This window comes from Fulmarus glacialis, unplaced genomic scaffold (genome assembly GCF_000690835.1).
Source record: "Fulmarus glacialis isolate BGI_N327 unplaced genomic scaffold, ASM69083v1 scaffold7740, whole genome shotgun sequence".
Lineage (NCBI taxonomy): Eukaryota > Metazoa > Chordata > Aves > Procellariiformes > Procellariidae > Fulmarus > Fulmarus glacialis.
This window is the reverse complement of record NW_009189538.1, coordinates 18,394-42,047: the sequence shown is the minus strand read 5'-3', so window position 1 is coordinate 42,047 and position 23,654 is coordinate 18,394. Positions and strand designations below refer to the sequence as shown.

The window sequence follows — 23,654 nt, the reverse complement described above, 5'->3', positions numbered from 1 at the left end:
GGGGGGGCGGGGGGGAACAAAAACTACACATGCATCGGTCACAATCATCGCAAACTTTACAGTACTGTTGCGTGTCAGATCTATCTCATACAAAGCTGAGACCGTTGCCTGTCAGATCCATCTCATACAAAACTAAGAACGCACATATGAAGACTCACTAATGAAAAGAGTTACTGCATACCAGTCAAACACTACCTCTTTGCAATTCTATGCCTTCTTAACATAAAACACATGTTACAAACAATGAAATCCAACTGCCTCTAAAGACATTGCAATGCTTCCTTTAGTGAGAAGGGGAAAGAAAGGGTCTAAACCGTGGGGACCAAGCTCAGTAGCTCACATGGACAGAAAGGAGAAGCCACTGCTTGAAGTCTTACTTCCTGCAGGCCTGATCACTTCAGAAGCAGGCAGGGGTCTGAGCCCCCTATACACAGCCTTTGGTTTAAGAAAATGCCTTCTATTCCTAGCAAACATTTTCAGATTGCTAGATTTTTAAACTGCTCAAACTAAGCCATTTTTTCTAGGTGAAAATCATGGTGGTTTTAGCTAGTCTTGCAAAAATTCTAAATACTAAGAGTAATTACATTAGGTCCACTGCACCAGATTTAATATCAAGTATGCACATAAAGAATTTGAAAGACGTATTTCAAAATCGCTGGAATACAATACAACTAATTAGGAGAGTGTGGATTTTTTTTTTTCTTTAGTTTGAACCAAAAAATATAGAGCATGGTAGTAGATCCATGCTTCTGTCTTTTTGTTTTCTAAGGATTTTTCTTTCAAGCAGACAATTAGGAATACGTTTTTGATCTGTTGTATCCTGGGGATATAAAGCACTACATTCATCTTTTCAAATATTACATCTTGGCCAAACAATGGAATAATAAGGAGAGATATCCACCATGAGGCAGGATGAGGTGGGAACAAGAAAATTCTGCTTGAGAAAGCCAAGGGAAAATAAGTGATACATAAGCATCCCAGTTTATTAATTAACAGTTTACAAGCCTGTCAAGAAACATACCTTTTGAACCAGACTAGAAAGGTCTGTTTTAAGAACATCGTTGACCTTGGCAAGCTGTGAGCTCACTCCCGGCAACTAGGAAGCAAAAAGCATTCTTGAGTCACATCAAATGTTTACTAAACATTTCAAAGACAGGAGAGAGGGTAAAGAAACTAGGAAGATGATTTGTAGTAGAATGTTTTTAGCACACTCCTGAAACCTTTGCTGTACAAAAGTAAAGCTTAACCTCAGTATTTTGGGGAGGGCAGATTATTTCACTGCCCAGAGCAGCACTTTAATGTAGCCGCTTGACACACACTTTATCCTCTCCTACACAGAAGATGAAAGCAGTGACTGGAATTACCCAGAAACATAGAATAAGGGAAGGTCACTTATCTCACAAGTGACAGCACACACCGAGCCATTAAGTTGCAGAGATACTACTGGGCTTATTGAAGGCAATCACACTGTAAGAGTCTGAAAAATATTCTCTTACCCCACTAAAATTGGCATTGATGTTCAGTTGATTTAATGAATTCCTGATGATATTGCAAGTTGAGGCAGCCTGAGCCACAGAGCATGCAGAATCATTGAGGGTGTTGCTTAGATGCATTTTAACATCTGTCAGGTTTGCATGAAGCCTCTCTGTTCCCTCCTGCAAAACCTCTACAGAGACACTCACATTTTCCAGTGCTTCCTTCGTTTCTCTGATGGCTGCAAGGATGTAAGGTTTTTTAAAAAAACTTTAGTTAGAAACCAGTCTATAGATACAGATATCAAGAGGAAGTGCACATGGGTAAATGCTATGATATTCTTAACAATACTGATTTAAATAACCCTGCCTCCCTCCCAGAAAAACCCTCTAGCACAGAATACGTATTTATTGCACATAAAAATACATCACTTATGTTTTCCTACAAACAAATGAATGTGTTCAGGCTACTTTTATTGAGATTCTATCCACTTCCCAGATTACTCTTTTCTACCCTTGCCCTACCTCTCCTTACCCAGTAGTTTCAGTAAAGAACTTTAACATTTGGTCATTAAAAATTAAAAGAAAGCCCATATCCACAAAACAATATTTTCAGTATTTTGTTTATAATGTAACTCACAAATTATGTAGCTGCAAGATGAAAGGTAAAGAGATCATGTTGCATCAGCACATATTAATGAATGTTCAACACTGTCTCATTTTAGATTTCATCCCAATCACACCAAACCAAAAAACTAACCACTGAACAGGTGTTTAGTAGACAAAAAAACCCACACAGATACAACTAAAAATACACGTTACAAAAATAAAGCGCACTTCACACAACACAAGGTTTTATTGTATTTTTTACCTTTGATAGCCCTTTCCACTTTGACTTCAAGACAAATAAGAGAAATAAAGCAAAAAAGGAAAATGATGACGAGTGAATGAGAAAGAATTCATGGGTAAAAAAACCAAAGGGACTCAAGTTCACGGATGCCTTTCCCTTTGCTCTATAAGCTGTATCTGATTCCCAAAAAAACCCTTAAATAGGAAAAATAATAAAAGAATATTTTCTTTAAAGGGAGACAGAATAAAGCATGAGCAATGCTAAACTCAAAGATACAATGAAGAAATGATGGCTAGCACTCTCATAATAGACTTGGCAGTGTATAGGACAGGGCCATTTTATGTTCATTCCCTGACCTGCCGAAGACTAACCTGCAAAGACTCTATGGACAGCAATTAAAGCGCAGTTTTCCTAGTCTCCCTTATATTCAATGGAAAGGGACAACCACCTGGAGCAGGGAATTCAGATTTCATCTCTCTTCAATGACTGCTGAAACTAGGTATCAACAATGGCACATAAATCTTGATTTAGTTTTTAAATATATTTATAAACCTTAAAATATCTGAAATCCTCAGTTTAAAACAAAGATCAAAGCATGTAGAAAAATGGTAAGTTGAATCATGGTACTGCATAAAGCCATCCCATGCTGTGCACTAGAAAGATGATGCCTGTCTTACCATGGCAACAGAACATTAATACAACAATATATACATCTTTACCTCCTGCCATTGTCAGAGCTGCATCAAGTGCAGGACGCACTTCTTTTCCCAGCTGTTCTTGAACTCTACTTCCAAGCAAAGGTCCAACATCTGTAGTATGGAGATAAAAAACCCATTACACACTAATTCAATTTAAACTACCTCCTAGCATGGGTGCTGTCAGACTCTTACTAAACAAAGTATACAGATATTATTAAAATTTCTCTAAGGCCTGATGACAGTCAGAACTTAGTGACAGAATATAACGCAGGAACACCGTTCTACTTTAGCTAGCTATAGGCCTATAAATGAAAGCATATGGCAGAGAATATTCACTAGCACTTGACCATACAGGTAAAGACACATAACATTTCAAGAAACTCCAAAATATGTATTTTACTACATTTACTACTTTTTTGGAAACAGATTTTTTTTTCCACAATCGATCTTAAAGAGGTCCAACATCTGGACAGGAATTTTGTTTTCACTACACACTATGTTTTCATAGTGAAAGTGAAACAAGAAAATGAATTCTTCTTCTTTCTCCTGTTCCTCATGTATCCAGCAATGTCAAGGTCACTCACAACCCAGACCTGCCAGCCATCTCTGTTGAAATCCCTTAAGCGTGTTAAGCACGTCTGCCAGTCCCTGCCCCCTCACGCAGTGCATTCAGCACTGATGCTTACAGCACTGGCTTCATGCTTACCCACTGCTACCCCCACCTCCAAACGCTCCTGTCTCACTGCCCACGAACAGAAAGAAGCTTAGTTCAGCAAAACGACAGACAAATGCCAAGCAGAGTTTGCTGAAGCATCTTAATGTAATATATCCTTTAGGTAATCGCTGGGTCCCTCCATTTTCAGATCACTGTAAACAGCTTTTTGAGTTTTTTTGCTCTTGATGAGATGGGAATACCGCATGGTATAGAAGCATCCATTACTGTCAGCACTGTCATGTCTGGCTTGGGATGAGAATTTTTATCAAGCAGAAAACACTTTTCAGCATTTCCTTAGGGCGGGCAAACTGAACTAATCTACATTTCTCTAGAGGTTTATGCTACTGTTGATTCCCTTAGAATGAAATCCTTTTGTCCCCAGGTGTCACACACTTAATTCTGGTATTGCAAGAAAATAAAAGCTACCTTTATTTATTGATAAGCACTCCCATCACAGATCCAGCTAGGTTCCTGTTAACTAACATACTAAATTGGCATTGAGAACAAATAAATATTTAACTTGAAATTTCGTTTAGAGTGCCTGGGAAGCTACAAGCTAGTACTTGAAATGCAGATGTCAATTTATTATTATTATTATTATAGACTTAAAGACGACACACATTTTTTTAGACCAGAATGTTCCTGCCTAGAATTAAGTAGGAAGAGTACTACTACTTTCGTAACCACATTCAATATGCTTTAGTAGCCTCACATAGACAAGACACATTGACCTCAGGGTATGCCAAGCTGGCTGCATTGAAAATGACCCTTAAAATATGTTTTAAACCTAGACAGAAGCATAGATTCTGGGCATGATAGATCAATTCATGATAAGTGGCATGCTGCCACAGTTGCATAGTTTGATCCCAGCAACAATCCTGTTTAAAATCAATTTTGGTATTTCTGTATTTCACTTCAGTCTGAAATGCAGACCTGTACACTTTACACCTGCTAACAGTGCATCTTGAATTCTAATCTGCACTGAATATGGTCAGCCCTTTCTGTTTTGGAAAGCAATGCTTAAATTCCGGGGCGGGGGGGCGCGGGAATCAGTGGTTTGGTTGGTTCTGTTTACTGAGAGCTTTAAAAGGTGATGCCTCCTTTTGTAACTGCGCTGAACGGGAAAGTGCAGCAGTTGTATTTCAAGTTTTATCTCGTGCTCTTCAGCTGCTCATTCTGAAATGGCAAATACGTTAAGCAGCTTTAGAAAGAAGATAAGCTTATACCTCAACTTCTAGCTGAGTAGAGGACAAAGGTATAACAACAAAAATAAACAAATACAGAGATCTCTCACTCAGTGGAACCATCAAAACACCTAGGAGCTCTGTTCCTTGACATTTGGCTCCACGTTTAAAAACCGAGGAATAACATTCTAAAAATGCATTAAGTATTAGTGGTTACTGAGCTATAAAAAGGAAAATAAAATATTAGCCTGACTTATTGTACAAGCAATTTAATAAGATTTTTATTTCAGGAAATAATATGCATCACATCAGCTCCAAGACATTTTATGTGAAGAGAATTTTAGGTTTTAATCTCATTCACCACTCAGAACAGCACTTCTGCTTGAAAACCATATTCTCATAAATGAAATTTCACTTTGCATTATGAGCTATTTGCATCATCTTATTGAAGTCTTTAAACACACATCGCTAACCCCCTTTAAATCAAAGTACTTACTATTTAGGTCAGAGAGTGCTTTATCCTTAGTTGTGTTGTACTGGCTCACCAAGTAGTCAATTTGCTGAAAAGATGATGACAAAAAAAACTATTAAAATAATTGGAAAAAAGTAATGCTTTTAAATAATGAGTAAAACTGCCATTTTGAAACAAACAAAATATTTGTGTAAACCCCCAAAATCCTGGCTCTCTACTGTTTTCAGTTAACTAAGTATTTTAAAACCTTGCTTGGCAGAACTACACATAATAAAAGATGTGTTTAATTGGGAAATCTACTTGACTGGAACATCTCTGGGGTAAATAATTCAGCTTAAAAGTGTTAAGTAGCAGTAACTGTGGCCGAATGAAGGCTACAAGCAGTCAGGCCAGTAAGGTTTTGCATGTCTTCACCTCTGTTGTTTGATTTTCTAGTGGCATTAGTTCCTCCTTCACGGAGAGGCACGTGGCAAGTTGATGGGGTGGTAATTTTGATGCAATTCACCAACCAGACTGGCTTGTATCTGGGCAGCCTCTCAGAGCTTCTCTTGCGGAAGGGAGCTGGCTGCTCTGTTTCAATGCAAATGGTTTTCCTTACCCCCCAGATGGATTTGGCTCAGTCAAAATTTGGGCTCTACCAAGACACCGAATCAATATGAAACAGTAACTTAGTTATCACCAGATCCTGGGTTTGGACAAAATGCTATCAAAGAACCATCCCAAGTGGAAATCTTACTACACTAATTTTGAAAAGACATTAAATAACCTTCATTGATTTCTGCATGTTTAAAATAATGCATTATGAATCCTACCCCAGTTGAGTTAAAGTAATGTAAAGGTTAACACACTTGACAAATGGGGTTCCAATTTTAAATGTGACTCAAACGTGTACCAAAGTGTGTCTGGCTTGCAGTGTCAAATTTTCTGTGGAGTAAAGAAAAAAATAACAGCCAAAAAACCACCCTCAAAACAACCTATTGATCATACAGCAGTGGATGTAATAAAATAACACAGTATGAGGCAGACCTCCCTTTTCTAAAAAAGGAGAAAAAAATTGAGTTTCTTACTAAGAAGGCTGTAGGTATATTTTTGTTTCTTTGTTTTGTCTTCCTAGGCTAACCTGAGGACTAAAATTTTGCAGGGCTACAGGCTTTGCATTGTCTCCAGCAATGTCACAGATAAAAGGCGATTCTATGTAACTAATAGTGTTATCACTCAATACTCATAGTCTGCAAATCTTCCATGACGTGACTTCTTCTTACAAATCCTCTTATATGCCATACACCTCATACTGATGAGTCAAGGACATCACTTAGAATCCAATTAGTTGGATTCTACAACTTTTTCAAGAAGCTGAAGTCCTTATTCTATCCTTAAGAAATTCTTACAAATGTGTGTGTATACATGATACCCATGTACCTTGTCTGACAAAATGACTTGGAAGATATATCTGATGACCGCATCATTAAGTGCCATCAAGTCTAAAAAAGAAAAATTAATAATCCTGCACAGAAACTAAAAACCTACTACCTAACTGAGACTTTGAGGAACTGCTGGCACAAATGTTCAAGTCGTGACACTATTAAATTCAATAATTCAGGCATTTTTATTAACTTTTTAGCTAGTGTCTATTTTTTTTTCTCTATTAAGGTAGTTACTTCTATGTAACAGATTTTCTACTCTGACGTTTCCTGTTGTCAGCACTGCTGTTGTCACTGCTGTGAAGGGGAGTCTAGTGGTTTCTGATGCAACTGGATTACATCTTTCTGTGCCCTGACTGTCACAACACCATGCGCAAACAAATAATTGTATAGGGAACAATTCCAGATATGGGAACATTTAATAGCATCCCCCAGATGTCTCCTGTTCTCATACAGTCCTGTCAGCAGAAAAACAGCTCATAGGTTATGGGAGCCCAGAGTTACTGTGACTGGGATGCTACCACACTCGTGGATCCCACATAATTGTGTGAATTCCATCTATTTCTAATTTATCAGTCACGTGCAAGTAAAACAAATTAATTAAATTAAATTTAACTAATTAAAATTAATGAAAGCCAAGATAATAGGACTGTTGGACTAATCCATAAAGAATTGAAATTTGTACATGGGAAAGTTTACAAGTCTTCCTTACTAGCATTTCTTTTTTCCTTTCAATACAAAAAAAAGATACCCAGAGGACTGTTTTGGGGGCTTTAAGGAAAGTCTGAAAGTAGAAAGGAGAGAATTCTTCCTGTTCAATATGACACAGTATGACACTGGTTTAAAGAAAAAACAGTCAAGAATACTTCTGGAAAATAAGTTATTGTAGCTCACTCCCAGAGCACATGCAAGTAAGTTCAAAATACAAGGAAACAGGAAAGAGCAACAAGGAATCCAAGTTTTCATGTAATATCTTTTTTTAATATGTATTCCTTTTAAAAACATATTTTTTCCAAATGATTCACCTTCTGCTAGCGATTTACACTAGTTCAGTAGGAGGAAAAGGGCCTACAAGCATCACCGCAGCATACTCCAGCTCAAAAGTTGTTCAAAGAATGCTGATCCATCAGGATAACTCCCAAACATTTACTGCTATGTGAAAGTGTATTACCTTGCATCATTTATTCTACTTCGTGAGACTGACACACAAAGAATAAACAAAATACTGCAGGTGTGATTTATACCAAATAGAAAGAAACAATTATTTGCTGCAATACTTCTTACACCTCTTACCTCCCACCCCCATTCCCCATAAACAAAAAATTCTTTACCGCTGGAGTGTCGTTAAGGAAAACTTTCAGATCTTTAAAATTACTGTTAACCAGTTTCTTTGCTCCTCGGACTTGGTTAGTTAAATGCTGGTTGGCAGCATATGCACAGAGCACTCCAACACTACAAAAAATACAGATAATAGATATTTCTTTATTACTGTAAATGCCCATGACACAAAACAGAACCAAAAAATTACAGCAAAAAAGCCAACATTATCAAAACAAAGGTCTCCATAAATTTACACACTCTCTTTCTCTTACTACAAGTTCTCACATGCACCATGAGGCAGAGTAAAGGAATTAGCCATAAGGGCTGATATTGTACTATTAATTCAAAAAAAGAAGGGAAGAAAGGAAGCAATGTTAACCCAAAGTCTTCGGAAGTTACTAACGTACAGCTACCTATCCATTGATACTGTCAGAAAATGTGTATAGCCTAGGTAAATTGTACAAGACTTAGAAATGTTAGGCTCTTTTACAAGTATCATTAACCTTGACACAGCTACAAGCAAATGTTCATAAAATAACTGTAAAAAGAAATATTTTACATTTGAAAACTTCAGCAACATTTACTCGTAATGGCCCAATTTATTTACATAATTGCATAGATCTTTTAAAAGCACAAGAATAGTCCCTATTAATGCTAAAATAATACATAAGCAAATAATATATAAGATAGTAAAACAAAAGGTAGAAAGTGAACTAGACTTCCAGTCAGCACTGCTGTTGATTATTTTCTATTTGATCATCCCCCACTGTAAAATTCAAGTTACAGCACGGCAGATCTGCACAAACAGTAAGTAAAAAGGCAATTAAAAGTCCCATGAGAGGCTTCAAAAGCTCCCTCATGATCCCTAGTATTTTGTTTAGTTTAGGTGTAAAATAGACTTAAACAGAAGGATGACTTTTTGTTTTTAAACATCTCACATTCACAACAAGCAGACAAGCACCAGAAACATCAAGAGTAATCATCGGAGTGGTAATAGCCTCAAAAGCAGGCTGACTACAAACCCACTTGATGGGTTAAGCACTAACTTTCCACATATTTAACTGGTAGACAGCAGAGATTCACTCAACACAGGCATGACACATCCCCAAAGGGCAAAACACTGCCTACGGGCTGCCGTCAGGTGCATTACAGGGAATGCCTGGATGGCATGTTTGTTCAGTCTCTTATTCTGCATTGTAGTACAACAGCTCAATACTAGAGAGGCAGCACCTGAAAGGCCATTACAGATATCCAAACGACAGAAGGGAGTCACTAACACCATTTGGTACTGTACTCCTCCGAGACTATCAAACTTCCTGAGTTGGAGCGTCAAGAAGACCTAAATACTAATATTTTTAAATAAGACTTAGAGAAAACACTCCCTACTGGGCAAAATATATATGGTAATTCTTGCTCCAAAGAATGTATGTTCAAAGGAAGCCATAATACAGCCACATAAAGGAGAAATGAGATGGTGGAGAGCAAACGGGCACCTGGAGTAACATGATTTGCATATCCTGGCAAGCGTATCCTGGCAAGACAAGAGCAAACACCCTGATGATGCTCGTCTCCTCTTATCAGTGATCCAAAACCAAACCTTCGTCTTTATTTTGCTTTTCCTATTTTAGCTTTCCCAAACAAGGTAAAGGCTTGTTCTCCCAGTAAAACTGGTCTCAAGTACAAGAATTTTTACTGCTCTGACAAATAGTCTCAGTAGGAAAATTCTGATTTCAGAGCATGATAAAGGGAGAGATGGCAAGACTATACACCACAGGTGCTGGTCTATTAGGATTGCTTCACTAACATTTTTCCCAATATCCAAAAAAATTCAGGACAGGATGAGAGAGTTTGACATAAAGAGGTTGCTCCTCTACCCAAAGTTTCACAGCTATGTCTTCAAAACTGGTTATTAACTACTTTTCCAGAAGTCACTAATGAACAAAGGGACACCAACATTTATCTTACTACTTATTTAACTAACAGCAAATGCCATAGTTTTATTTCCACTATGACCAACACTCAAGCAGCCATTATCATCAGCTACCACCCATGGAATGAGAACTCAGAATGCATAAAATGCCAAAAAACTGAGTAACTTTCAATATAAGCAGAAGTAAAGCGGTTTCATTTTGGACACACGCAATATATTACTTCTTTTTCTCCACAGTGATGGTAATTTTTTTAAACACTTTTTTTTTTAAAAAAATCAGAAGACAAACTATCTCAAGCTATCAGGAAAAGTAAACATTTGTATATCACTCTGCGGTTCAGAGTTTATAACAACCACCTTGCTCTTTGGACAGCCAGCACTTTTGTCCTTTCAATGTTATGCTCACAGAACAGAAAGGTCAATTGGAAGCTAATGAAACAGTACTTTGTAAGACTTGAGCGAGCATTTTTCTCTTCAGTCCCCTAAATGGAAGGAGTGGGAGGAAACAAGATAGTGGAGATGCTTTAAGCAGACAAGGCACTCGGAACAATTGCGACTACATTCTAAATGTAACTGAACAAATACACAACATGAGAGGAAAAAAATCTATTTTTTATATAACTGAGCCTTGAGTCAACATTCAATAAGCAGCTACAAGGAGAGAGGCATAAAGCAGGAATAAAAAGGACAAGCCTCCTCTGTAACAGATTAGAGAATTGTTTAAACAGTCTCTTCGGGAGTCAGATATTCCACACCCAATTCCTTGCCAGGTTTCACAGACGGATATAAATGTTACTAATCCAGTTGCGGGGCGGGGCGGGGAAGGACCCAAGCTCTTCCTTCAGCTGTGCTTGGAAAAACTTCCAAGACACAGAACAGAAACCCTGAACAGATCTACATACTGGGGAAATGCCACCTTCCTCATTACTAGCTAATGAATTTAAAAAAAAAATGGGCTAGAGATTTCCGTACCAACTTTTTCACCAATTCTTCCACATAATGCTGATTCCCAGGTTCTGAACAACACGCATTACCAATCTCGCAAAGCCAAGAGGCCCTCTACCAAGCCTGCATGAGGTACTTGCCAAGACACCAAGTATCATTCCCCTCCTTCAGACTTGCCTTTCCCTAGCTTCATACACAATAACATAAGTTCTTTCTTGTAGTTGTGGATAACACAAGCTTTCTTGGAAGGACAGAAAACTGACTATGTATTTTTCTACCCAACAGCCAGGACACTTTCTATCACCAGTATTACATTTGGTATTGCAATGTATGCTTTCTTAAAAAATCAGATGTCCCCTCCTTGTCTTTATGATGTAGAAGAATTAATGAAATTACATTTCTTTCCCAGAGAAAATGTGTATTTGCCTAAGCTTGCAGATGATTAGGAAATAAAATGAAATAGCAGCTCTCTGTCCCTAAACTCTATTTAACCTTTGAAGAAAAGCACATAATTGTTTTAATGATAAATTTGGAATATCAAACCTACTCAGCTACCTATTTGACAGATTATTTCTACATCCTGTGTTCTTTAGCAATACAATCCTACTTTGTATTACAACATTCTTGTATAAAACCTGTGAATTACCAAAAACACTACATCTATTTCTGACTCAATCTACCAAAAAAAAATATATCAAACGCAAAATGCATCTACTGGAAATGACACTTAAGGCCTATTCATTTTAAGATAAACAACTGTGTACATAATCGCAAGACTTCAGACTTGCTTCTTATACCTCTCCTTGAGGAAAGCATACTTGCCACGTACGCCTCACCTTCAGAGAGCACAAGGTAGAACTTTTTTTCTTAAAAAAAAAAAAAAATCTGTCATCTTTGTGTTTCCTTTACATATTATTCCAGTAAACTTAGTATTAAAACCTCATCCTAACTACCAGAGCACTGTTATCAGTGGAAAAGTGAGAAGAAATAATGTTCCTCATGAGTAAAATCTGCTGAAATCTTCTAAAATCTACATTACCAGCATATATATGTCAGTGTGAACTTGCATGCTGACACATAGAAAAGCCATCTCCATGTTACTAGTTTTCAAGAGTTGTTGCCTAAACACACACAATCTACTGCAAGCTCCGCATTCAGTGTCTTTCCCCTATTAATACTCTCTACCATACCTTTGACCTGTCTTTCCCAGCCAAGAAAAGACAGCTTGGACCCATCTTTCCATACCAAGGACTGGAAAAAACAAACACACACACACACACACAAAAAAAACCCAAAGAAAAACCCCCAAACAAACAACAACAAAAAACCCCCAAACTCAAGTGGCTCATGTTTTCTGCTCCTCAAAGTTCTGACCCGTTGACTGAGAGAACCCCAGAACAGCTGGCACTGCAAGAGAGTTGGAGAGAAGATGCAGAACATACACTTAGATGGTACCTCCCGAAGAAGTCCATCCCCTAGAAATCCTTCCTGTTCCCTCCAGTAGCTGTCCACACGTATGGTCCACAGGAGGGCGTTTAAAGCAAAGCTCCACTGGCAGAGATGTGTATTCAGGGTACTCTGATGGATGCGTGCCTTGCTAAATGCATCTTCTGAAATGGCACAGCTCTTCACGAAGCAGGCTACAATGTTCCAGTCACCTGGCAGGGGTCTGGGAGACATACTCCCAAAGGAGGCCCCCCGTGCTGCATGAACTTTAAACTATACTTGAACAATGAGAGGACCCACCTTAGTGATTTCATAGCACGTCTTGATGTAACCATGTATTAGCATACATCATTCAAGTTTTCGTTCTTTTGGCTCTGTCTCTGCAAGTAGCCATAAGCATTTTACTTGCACAGGACTAAATTCTTCTGATTATTGTTACAGCTTATGTATGCAGCTGTGGCACAGTCCTTGAGATGTGTGGTTTTGGGAAGAACAACTACAGGCAAATCTTCCACTGGAGACGAAATTGCACAGTAACTTGGGGGAAAAGTAGAGAATAAATCCACAAGGAAATTTAGTCTGAGTACAGTATAAGAAATAGAGAAATAGTTGTAAGTAAACCTCAGGCTTTCTCCAGTTTTTTTGTTGGGGCAACGGTTATCAACAAGACTGTCCTTTTGTGTTTCAGCACAGCAGTAAGCAAGCTGACATGGGCTTAAATAGATCCAGGCATGGCATCTTCTCTTCCCTTGTGAAAGACGATCCAGGAAGGGCAGCAGAATCCTGCTTTGTACGGAGAAGCACTGGAGACCCGAGCACTCAGTCAGGCAGGGGTCAGTAATATTAGCCCTGTAAAGTCCTATCTTGCCTTGCACAGCACGCACAACATTAGAGACTTAGCCAGGGAGTCATATGAGATTATCTCCACCTATGGAAACCTGCAGACAGAGCTCAGGCCAACCCCTCCCTTAGTGTAAGCATCTGATACTCCTGATGTCTTATACAAAAGGAAAAAAAAAAAAAAAGGATGAATTAAAGAGACAATTTCCCTAGTCGTGGAAAGCATGTTACTAGGGATCACTGATCTCCCAGTCATGACCTGGGAAGAAGCATTTGCCAATGCTGGGTATGCTTAATACCAAAAGAATAGCTGGCAGCAAGTGCACAAGTTAAAGAGACCAATAAGGGGGACAATCTCTTAATTTCTCTGCTGACAGGCAACATTCCTTAGCTATAGTAACCAGAACATAGTGTCCTGCAACACAGCATCCTGCAACGTGGTGTAAAGATAGCTGGCAAGTTCTGTGAGCTACCTTCAGTTTCAGCATGCTGACAAGTAATTTTATATCTTACTTTGTTTGAAGCACCATTGTACTATGAAGAATTTTTGCCCTGTCATCATGGCAGGGATGTACCTATCACGTAAAATACCATTCAGCTTTCTGGTCTTCAGAATACTTAAGTGTCATATTTGTTAGTGATGCCTGGGAGAAAAGAGCATGTTCCCATACCTGGTATCAGTGTGGTCTACATTTGAGCATAGGCAAGGTCTCAATTTGTCGTAACAAACAGTTGTAAAAAGACAAAAACTTCTAGATTACAGTGAAGTGACAAAGTAAGTCCCACCTGACTGAACAGTCACACAGTATAGATAAAAAAAAAAAATCAAGTCTTTTGAAATATAATCACAAAATAAGGATAGTAGGCAGGGAAAAATATAAAGAATTTGAAGGAAAATAAAAAACCTGAAAGCAAACAATATATTTTGAAAGCATTTGCAGGGAAAAGAAAAGTCTGGATTGTAGTCCCTCACCACCCACTACACACCCAGCACAGAACAGGAGTATGCTCCCAACACTAACAGCGCAAAAATGTCTCCAAACTCCACGATTTCACAGTAAGCGCATGCATAGTTTAAACAACTCAGTGCCCAAACAAAAACCCATTATTTTGAACCAATAAGAAAATCTGGAGGACAGCAGGAGGTCACACAATTGCTTTTCTCACCACTACTACACTATCAAGAACAAAGAGGAAAGTTCTCTATGGGATGGTAACTGAACATAGGACACAGTATCATAAGTTCATAAGCTTAATATAACATTCTGCATTTTGAGACTGGCAAAAACTTCATTTGCCAAATTCAAGCTTTTTTTTTGTTTCACACCTGCATTCCTCTCGAGTACATAATGACCTGTGGATAGCAATGGCAGCAGCATTTTCATAATGCAGTCACATTATCTTTAATAAGCAATAATATTACTTAGTCTAATGCAATCATTTCTGCACCTGTAGGCTAATACATTAACATTATTTGTCACGACACTGCAAAATTAGTGCTATACCAAGCTTCATATTGTTCTCTTTATTACACTTGCCTTATTATTAAAGAAGCAACAAAAAGAAATGTTGCAAAACAGCTCCTCTGACAGTCAGCATTTTTCTTCTGTCTTTGATGCATTTCCCCACCACAGTTGTCACAGCAACGACACATACAGAAGCAAAGTCCCACAAGAGGCAGTAACAAAATAAATAGCAATCCCAAGGCTGCGGAGACTATAAAACCGATTTCATAGTAGATGGCCTGTAATTCAGACAAAAATAGTGGTAATAGCAGATATCACACAGTAACTGCAATCAATATAGAGCAAATAATTAAAAATCAAACTAGACTAAACCATCTACTAAGTTACCGAGGTTATGGACTTGGGGTATTTGTCAATTATTGACAACTTTTCTAACAAAAAGATACATAACATTGTAGATACTGATCACTAATAATTATTTAGCTAGAATATTAGCTAGGTAAACTACAGGAGTGAGTGCTAAGAGAGAAATATGCTCACAAGAAACGAATGTGAATCGATGCAATTAAAATAGGTTAAAAATGAACACATTTGATTTCCCGGACCACAAATCTACTGTTTCTCACATCTGTTTCCAAAAAGGCTCCACAAGTGTCAGCAAGGCTGACTAGATCAACATTTCATCTGGGAGGGGGGAGGGAGGCTTAGCTTGTTCTCCTTTTTAATCAGTTATGAGTGTAAAGATTCGTATGAACTGCAAAGGGAAGTTCTTCACTGATCGATTGCAATGGCCGAGGTTTCTCCAAACTGCTGAAGTAAAAACTGCTTAGGGACTGGAAAACATGGAGGAGTGGATTTTAAGCTCTCTCAGGTAAAGACATTCATTCTGCTGCCAAACAGCAAAGCAGCAGCAACTAAAAGGATGCTTTCAAAAGCTGGAAGGAGTGAAAGGGAACGATGCAATGCAATACCCTAACTAGCTTTTACACTGGAAGCAGTGCAAGTGCCCCAGGACCGAGAAGCTGGGCCAGGCAGCCCTGGCACAGCCCCACGCAAGGTGACATGGCTTCCAGGGGACAAGCTGCAAGCTGGCCATGCTGCTTCCCTCTCCTGCGAACACAAGCCAACACATCCAGAACCAGATCAGACAGGTGTCTGCACACAGAGGTAGACAGCATGGTGTGGGCATGCCCCGGTGGTCTTCCCTGATAGATCTCTTTTCTCCTTTCCGTTCCCAATTTTAGGAGAACTAATTCTCACACTAATACTTTGAGTCCTCTTCTGTTTTACTAATCCGCCAGCACAAGGGCAACTTGGCAGTAAAAGGATGAAACTGAGGCTGTGTATCGTCCTGCAAAATAAGTTAGTTTCTCACAAGCTATGAATCATGCTCCAGTTCCAGCTTTGCTGATGCCCTTCCTCACAATCCCTAATTACCGACTGATCCAAATACAGCAACCATCACCATTAGCAGAGTTGCAAGTTTCTGACCTAATTACCAATTCTAGGATGAAACCTTTTTTTTTTTAATTATTAACTGCTGGTTAAAAGCTCTTATGCCTCCTGAAGAATACAAACTAGATGCCTGGAAGAACTTGGCTAGATTTTGCAAAAGAATTACTGTTTTCTAGTTAGCTGAACACTTCAGAAATTATTTGATAAATTCAGAAATTTTAAAATAGGTTAGATGGAAAAACACATTTTAAGTAACGTTAAAAATAGTTATGGATGTTTTAACCGAAGTAGTGCATACAGACATGGTTAGTTTCTTTTCAAAGCTGTACATCTACCATAAGACATTACCTGAAGAGTCAGGACAACATTTTCTGGCTGTGGAAGTCAAAACAAATGGAGAATGTGTATAACACACAGGCAGCATGCACAAAAACAAATCATGTGAATAATGAATAATTAACCATGATCAAAACAATTAACAACACAGAAACAATAATACAAAGCCACTAAAGTAAAATAATGTATAGAAGCACTATTATGGAAAATTATTTACAATAAAATACATAGCAGATAATTTCTGGTTTCCTTGGTAAGTGAAATGAATCCAGGATTTGTCCAACAAATATTTCCATCTTAAAACAACAACAGACCAGTTATTTCTACACTGAGCATCTGTTTCATATAATTCCCAACACATCTCTCAGCACAGAAGGCCAGGGATTGCATTACTTTGTGGTTTAGCGATTTCTTCACAAATTCCACCTGTCATAACTGACCTATGATATTCCTGACTAACCTTTTCTTTTCAATGCTTATTTTATTTTGGTATAAAAGCAGCAGTTTTAGTAGCAGTTTTGGGACCTTAACACATTACACACAAAATTAACCCTCATTTTTAACAAATCATGTAGAGGTTTATTTTAAATTATTCCCAAGTAGAAAAGAAAAGGCATTCAAGAAAGACTGAAGAAGTCTATTTATCAGGTTCTTAACTGATTTCTTACCTGTAATTTCAGGAAAAAACTGAAAACTAAATATTCAATGACAGGAATTTCAGAAGAACCCAATTTCCCCTTTGTCTCCTCAACGGAAATAGAATTTCTTGTATTTTTCCCCCTTCATCTCTGTATGACAAGTTCACAGCTGATAACGCTTCCCCTGTCTCATAAGCAGAAAAGGGAAGCAGACAAGCTAAAGACGGCAAGACCCCTCAACCCAAAGTCTGATATGTGAGAATCAGAAATGTTCTCAAGTTTTAGGAATTTTTTCAGCATCCCACACATCTTTATGAAACTTCTATTGTACAATACGCTTAAAATGCTCAAAATCATATTTGGAACTATACTTTTAATGGGAGGAAAACAAGTGCTTACCCTCCCTTAAAAATCTGGTATCAAGTATGATTTTGAATGTTTGAAGCAAGCACGTCTCCCAGCAGAAGTAAAGCAATGGCAGCAGCAGCGAGCTGGCTCGCCCTGAGCAGGCTCGGCAGCTCCGCTCAGCTGCTGGGCTGTCCTGGCAGATTGCTGTCCCTGACAGGGGACAGGGAGATGTCGATGGTAAGAGTCCAACTGGGAACAGAGGCATACACAGCACAGAAGTGTGAAGGGCCTCCTGGGTCACTAACACATTCTACAAAAAGGTTAAAAAAAAAAAGATACAGAGTAACAACAGTAGAAATTTAACAAGATAAATATCAAAAACATAGTTCTCGCTACTAAAGGGCTGTTCCCAATGCTTGGTGAACTAGTGAGTCTTCTTACATGGATGTACACATGGCCCATTTCTGCCCCTTTACTTCTGTGATAGCACCATCTTTTGTCCAAATAGCAGTTTTTTCTTCCCAGTGTTTCCTCTCCATATATATTTATAAGGAGTAATCACCCCCCAAATCAATTATTTTGCCAAGCTAAGCAAACTCTTCCAGTCTCCTCCGAAGACCTGTGTGTTTCCCAGATCATCCTAATACACACTTTCTGAACTCATCCTGCTCTGAGTTCATTCTCCCTGAATTTGAGTGATCAAAACCACAGGCAACATTTCTAAGTACTTACCTGCACCCTTCAGTGACATTCACGCTTCCCTATCCCCACTGGAAATTCCTCCAGGGGCACATCTACAGCCATGCTGGCCTCTCCACAGCTACCTCTCATCGACGCTTCTGTCTTCCGAGGGACTCTCTACTTGTCTTGACAGATTTTCCTTTTCCAAATTTGTTTTGACGTTTTGCATTGTATTCAGGTCAAAATTAGGACCTATAAACAGCCTATAACTGTTTTACTTCCTAAGCACGCCTAATACTGTATTTGCCACCCTATAATCACACAGCATTTTAACAAGTGTCTCCACTATGCAGGATTATAGCTGTCATTAGTCTCAAATTTCTCGTGACTTACAAAGTAGTTACTAAATACTATACTTGCACTCATGTATACCACCTGTGGTCTAATGGTTTTGTTCAAAGACTCTGCCAACCAAGTCCACCCTGCGTTCCTCCCTGGGTGTGCAGGCACAATCTGTGATGCGCCACTCTCACAGACCCCCACCAAACAAGAATACGGGATTGCCAAGAGTCGCTTGATGCAGCATAACGGCAATACCCACATACTTGGATGTCATGCAGAGGTTATTAAGCTACTGGAGCGACAGGTTCGTTGTCGGGAAGACACGGAAGCACAAGGCTTTCCCCCTTCAAATCCCAAGATCATTCAGGTCATCCTGAATGGATTCATTCAAGGCAATAGCTCAGTGCCTGTATGCCAAGTTCCATACTCATCTTCCTGACAGGTACACCATGCTGCAGGGATGACAAGCAAGTAGCTCACACAAAGTAACATGTCCGTTGTGTGGGCCTGGTTAAGGTTCCTATTGCAGGCACTCAGCCTGTGACATTGCTTCAAAGATGGGGTACTGTCCTTGAGAACAGCCTAAAATCAGATTCATGCTACGTTCTATCTTCTCTTGCTACCAAGTACCCTACGAATTTCAACTGTTACAGGATAATCACAAACCTAAAGAGAGAATGGAAAATATCCTTGATGTGATTAGCACACTATGTAAACTAAAATGTACTTTATAAGTAGGCTACGGAAACTTTGTTTTACAAAGGCACCAGAACCAGCATATAAATTCAGCTTTCTGAGGACAATAGCTAAAGCTAACATGAGAGCTGAGCAGTAATGGTTCTCTCTAAGCATTTTTAAAGAAAAGCAGTATTTTTCAGTACAAAGAGCCTTCAATCTTTGTGCAACAGACACCACAATCACATTACAGCTGGATTTTATAAATGAGCCTTAACTATGTGTAGCTTCTTTACAGTGGCTTATGAAATTTTCTTTGTAGTATTTTTTGAAAGGCTTTGGTCCCAAATTTTGTATGAAACCATCATACACATCATTCACAAATTTCATTCTTACATCCTGTTGTTATAGCTTTAAAATACTATTTCATATTTTAGAAACAAAACTGAATTTCAAAGTAATTGTTTTCATCATTTTATGCAGATACACATAGACAATTTACCTTTTGATAATCGCCCTGTGTATTTCCAAACTTCTGCTGTGCTAGTTTTCTGATGAGATCTGAAAATAAGCAAGAATATTCCAGAGTTTTAAACAACATAAATAATAAAAACATGGGAAAGAGGATGGTATGAATTCTACTGTTAGGTAGGCAAGATGAAATTAAGAACAGACATCAACAGGATAGGCAAGCATTGAAGTGTTTCCATAAACCTGTCTAGTAACAACATTTTTAACCAATCGTATATTTTATGAGCTCACAGGAAGATACCCAGGTTATCTATCAATTAATCAATTCATGCTGAAATATAGCAAAGGTTTTTCCAAGGTCATCCTATGTACCATAGCATCATTATTAAAAGTGAATCCTAAACTTATCAATTACATGGACAAAGTTCAGGTATCAGCTTTGCTTCATGTTTATGACGAGTACATACATGCATGCATACATACATATATATACGCACACATTTACGGAATTAGATAGATAATGTGCAAAACAAGCATGTTAACGATGACTTCTTGACTGAGTGGTACAAGGAACAAGGTCCTTATTCTTGCCAACATTATCGCAATCTTTTTCTTCTTTTTTTTTTCGTCTCTGGACCCACAGACTTTGCATGAGAGTATGCAACACTGCCAAAACAAATCAGAAATCCTAAGATGTGCCAACTTGCTGTGTGTGCAGCTCCATCTAACACACTCATTTCTAACTTATTCACAATACAGACAAAATACAGCAACCACCAAAAAAGGAAAGTAGGAATTTAACACAAATAGTGCCACTTAACAATAACAATATCATTTCACCACACCAGTTTCTTTCAGTAAACACCAGCAGCTGCAATGAATGGATCCCCTTTTTGGGACATTACCAGCCTACCCTTATTGAGGTTTTGCCAACCCTATGGGAACTATCCTGGGAACTGTGGCTCCCGGCCACTTCCGTGACATCCTGCAATTGAAGAAGGGCACCCCTAGCTCTGCAGACCCTCTGCCTCAGAGGGGCATCAGCGGCTCTGGGTATGCTCCGTGCTAGGTTGTATAAAAGCAGCAGCATTTGGATGTTTGGGAGGAGTGACTGACTGAACTTTTGGTCTCCTCTGATGAAGGGGAAACACATTAGGAAGGAGCACACTACATCTCAATGAGGAGCACTCTGCTCCACAAGTTCATACAGAGCTGCACTTCATGGTACTACCGCCCCGTCGTTAGTCTCCCCATATGCAACTGAACATACCATACTTGAGAAAAACCTTCAGTAAGTTACCTATCCTATGGATCAATAAGAACTGACTGTTCACCTCCCAAGAAATCCAAGCCCTCTCAGAATTTATTGTAGCACTCGTGAAATATGTTCAGTGAGTTCACAGGGGCTGTGATCGCATGCCTCTCTAACCCTGCACGCGGCTCACAAAAACAAACCCCTAAGCCAACAGCGCCCATAGTCCTCCCTCCCCAACACCCTGTAAAGGGAACATGGACTCGACTGATCTGCAAGCTGAAAAGATCCTGAAAAGTTCCTCGCAGAAAACCATGCCCAAGGAAAGAAAACACACAACAGCGAGGCTGTTTCAAGGAAGGTACTCCTTGCAAGGAAGCTGCAGCCAGCAAGACTGCCAATTAAAAAATTTAAAAAAAAAAATCTGTTAACATATCACAAGAGTGTCAAGCTGCAAATCATCCACAGACGGGAAGTATATTCTAAAATACAGAAAGAGTACTAGCAGTAGATGATCAAGGATTCTCTCTACAGTGAGGCAACCTCACTTTGGAAAGACGATACATAGGCTAGAGGATAAGGCTGAATCCCATAATAACATAAGTAAACCCAAAACATATGTAGAACAAGCACCCAGGAAGAACAAAAGAGTTACAATCCCTGCAAATCCTTTCAAGCTCTGCACCTTGAGAGTCAGGAGACCACTAAAGGAAAGGGCACACACACCACTGCATGGGCAACACACAGCTGATCCACCACTGCAGCTCTGAGACATCTTGCACACTGGGACCAGCAGAGCCCTCCCTGTACCAAGCCCATCCCCAGGCAGCATCTATGTTTCTCGGGGAGTTTCAGCGGCAAGGAGGTACACAGCCAAGTGAGGCAGAACTGCGTAAACCCCAAAAATGTAATTCACACTGGCTGTTAGACATTTTTTTTCTTCTTCATCAGAGGCAACATTTCTTTCTTCTTGTTTATATCTATATACCTGCCAAGTAAGTAAATTTAAAACACATTGGTACATAAATACATAATGCAATGTATTTTCTCTATAGCTAGATGCCTTTTAGCAAGCAGGAGAAGAAAAGGGCTAAAATAACCTTCTTCTTTACATATTTATTCAACCATTTAGCATTGTGTGACAACACACCGCAGAACAGCCGCTAAAGAGAAATTTCTACTAACTGTAATCAGAATACGATGGGAAGGAAGAAAAAGGAATAGCTTCTGTGATCCTCAGTGGCATGAAGCAGTACAGACCGTCTGCGTGCGGGTGGTCAAACACAGTAGCCAACTGCCCAGGACCCTGTGGCGTCGCCCTCCTTGCTGCTACTCCAAAGCCAAGCAGGAGAGCCCCCAGCAACCTACCCTCACTTCCAGGCTGCTCCTAACTCGGAGGTTCATCTTGCTTTGGAAAAGGCTTGGATCCAATGACCTCCAGAGGTCCCTTCTGATCTAAATTATTCCAAAGTTATCTTACAATCATGCTGACATTTTATTATAAATTATTCAATGGAGGAGTGAAAGCGCTGCCAGGAAGCATGTAAGAAAGCTAAATTTTATTATTGATAAAAGCTTCCTTTGATACATTTCCTAATGTCAGGAATCAGCACAAGATAAAATTTAAAAAGCATTAGCCTTTCCTGCTAAATAAAAAGTTTTTACCCATTCTTCTAGTTGAGTGTCTGTCCCCATCATAAATTGAAATGAAAATTAAACAAAAAAACATTTTACATCAAGTTTTACATACATCTATATACACATATATATTTATGGACATCTTACGCGTACGCATACGTAAAACTACTCAAGAGAAACAGAGGATGGTTGAGGCTGGAAGGGACCACCCGAGATCATCCAGTCCAACCCCCCGGCTCAGCACTGAGTCACCCACCGCAGATTACTCAGGGCCATGTCCAGTCAAGTTTTGAGTATCTCCAAGGAGAACATCCAATACTTCAAAAAAACAAAATCAAAAAAATCTCAAACTGCTCTGATTACTTGCTCAGAATGCCTGATTCACAGTTTTTATTTATGCTGTTTCCATAATTTATAGCCTGTCAGTCAAAAAAAAAAAAAAAAAAAGACAGAAATCAACCTGAGTACACTATGACAAACTGATGCGGAAAATAGCATTTTCAATGCATTTCTGAAATTTAGAGGCTCTAAAGCCTGTTCAGCAGAAACTAAAACACCTTTAGGTTTATAATAAACAAGAAAGCCTGAAAATAGGTACCAAAAGTTCCCACATGGATTGAATAAGTTAAATAGTGAGACTAATACAGGTTTCATACATAGCACAATAGCCAGTATTACACAGCTGATTTTTTTTCCCTAATTTTCCAGAATGTGAGATTTCCCTGCTGAATAAAGATTTACTACTTATATTACTTTGTAATGATTTTTTAGCAGTAACATGAAGCTTCAGGGTGTTTGTCTCACCAGGCAGCACACAGTGATTGACCAGTCTTTGCCATGAATTTACTATTTTAATAGCCTTCACTATCGACTGGATGAGACGCATTCCCAGTCAATTCATTTAAAATGAAATGTGGAAGTCAGATATATTCCCACAAAAAAATAATTTTGGCTATAACTGAACGTGAGATTACCTGCAGTTACCCACCCACACATCTGTAAGCACAAACTTGCCTTAGTGGTTTTGCAGAATCAAGAATCTCCCTATTAGGTTTTACG

At 38.9% G+C, this 23,654-nt stretch overlaps 1 protein-coding gene across 4 annotated transcripts in view; it reads right to left on the bottom strand.

Annotated features, from left to right (window-relative positions):
* The window catches only part of PROM1 (prominin 1), a 58,704-nt gene that overhangs the window by 22,138 nt on the left and 12,912 nt on the right, over positions 1-23,654 (bottom strand). For 2 of the 4 annotated variants that reach the window (XM_009582458.1, XM_009582473.1), the window contains exons 2-9: positions 19,737-19,795; positions 16,563-16,589; positions 14,832-15,037; positions 8,144-8,264; positions 5,416-5,479; positions 3,042-3,131; positions 1,497-1,714; positions 1,022-1,096 (exon numbers count right to left, since the gene is read on the bottom strand). In XM_009582458.1, the coding sequence (XP_009580753.1) occupies positions 1,022-1,096; positions 1,497-1,714; positions 3,042-3,131; positions 5,416-5,479; positions 8,144-8,264; positions 14,832-15,037; positions 16,563-16,589; positions 19,737-19,795 (860 nt within the window). The remainder of the gene's footprint in view (positions 1-1,021; positions 1,097-1,496; positions 1,715-3,041; positions 3,132-5,415; positions 5,480-8,143; positions 8,265-14,831; positions 15,038-16,562; positions 16,590-19,736; positions 19,796-23,654) is intronic. The other 2 variants (XM_009582466.1, XM_009582480.1) reach the window with 1 other exon arrangement.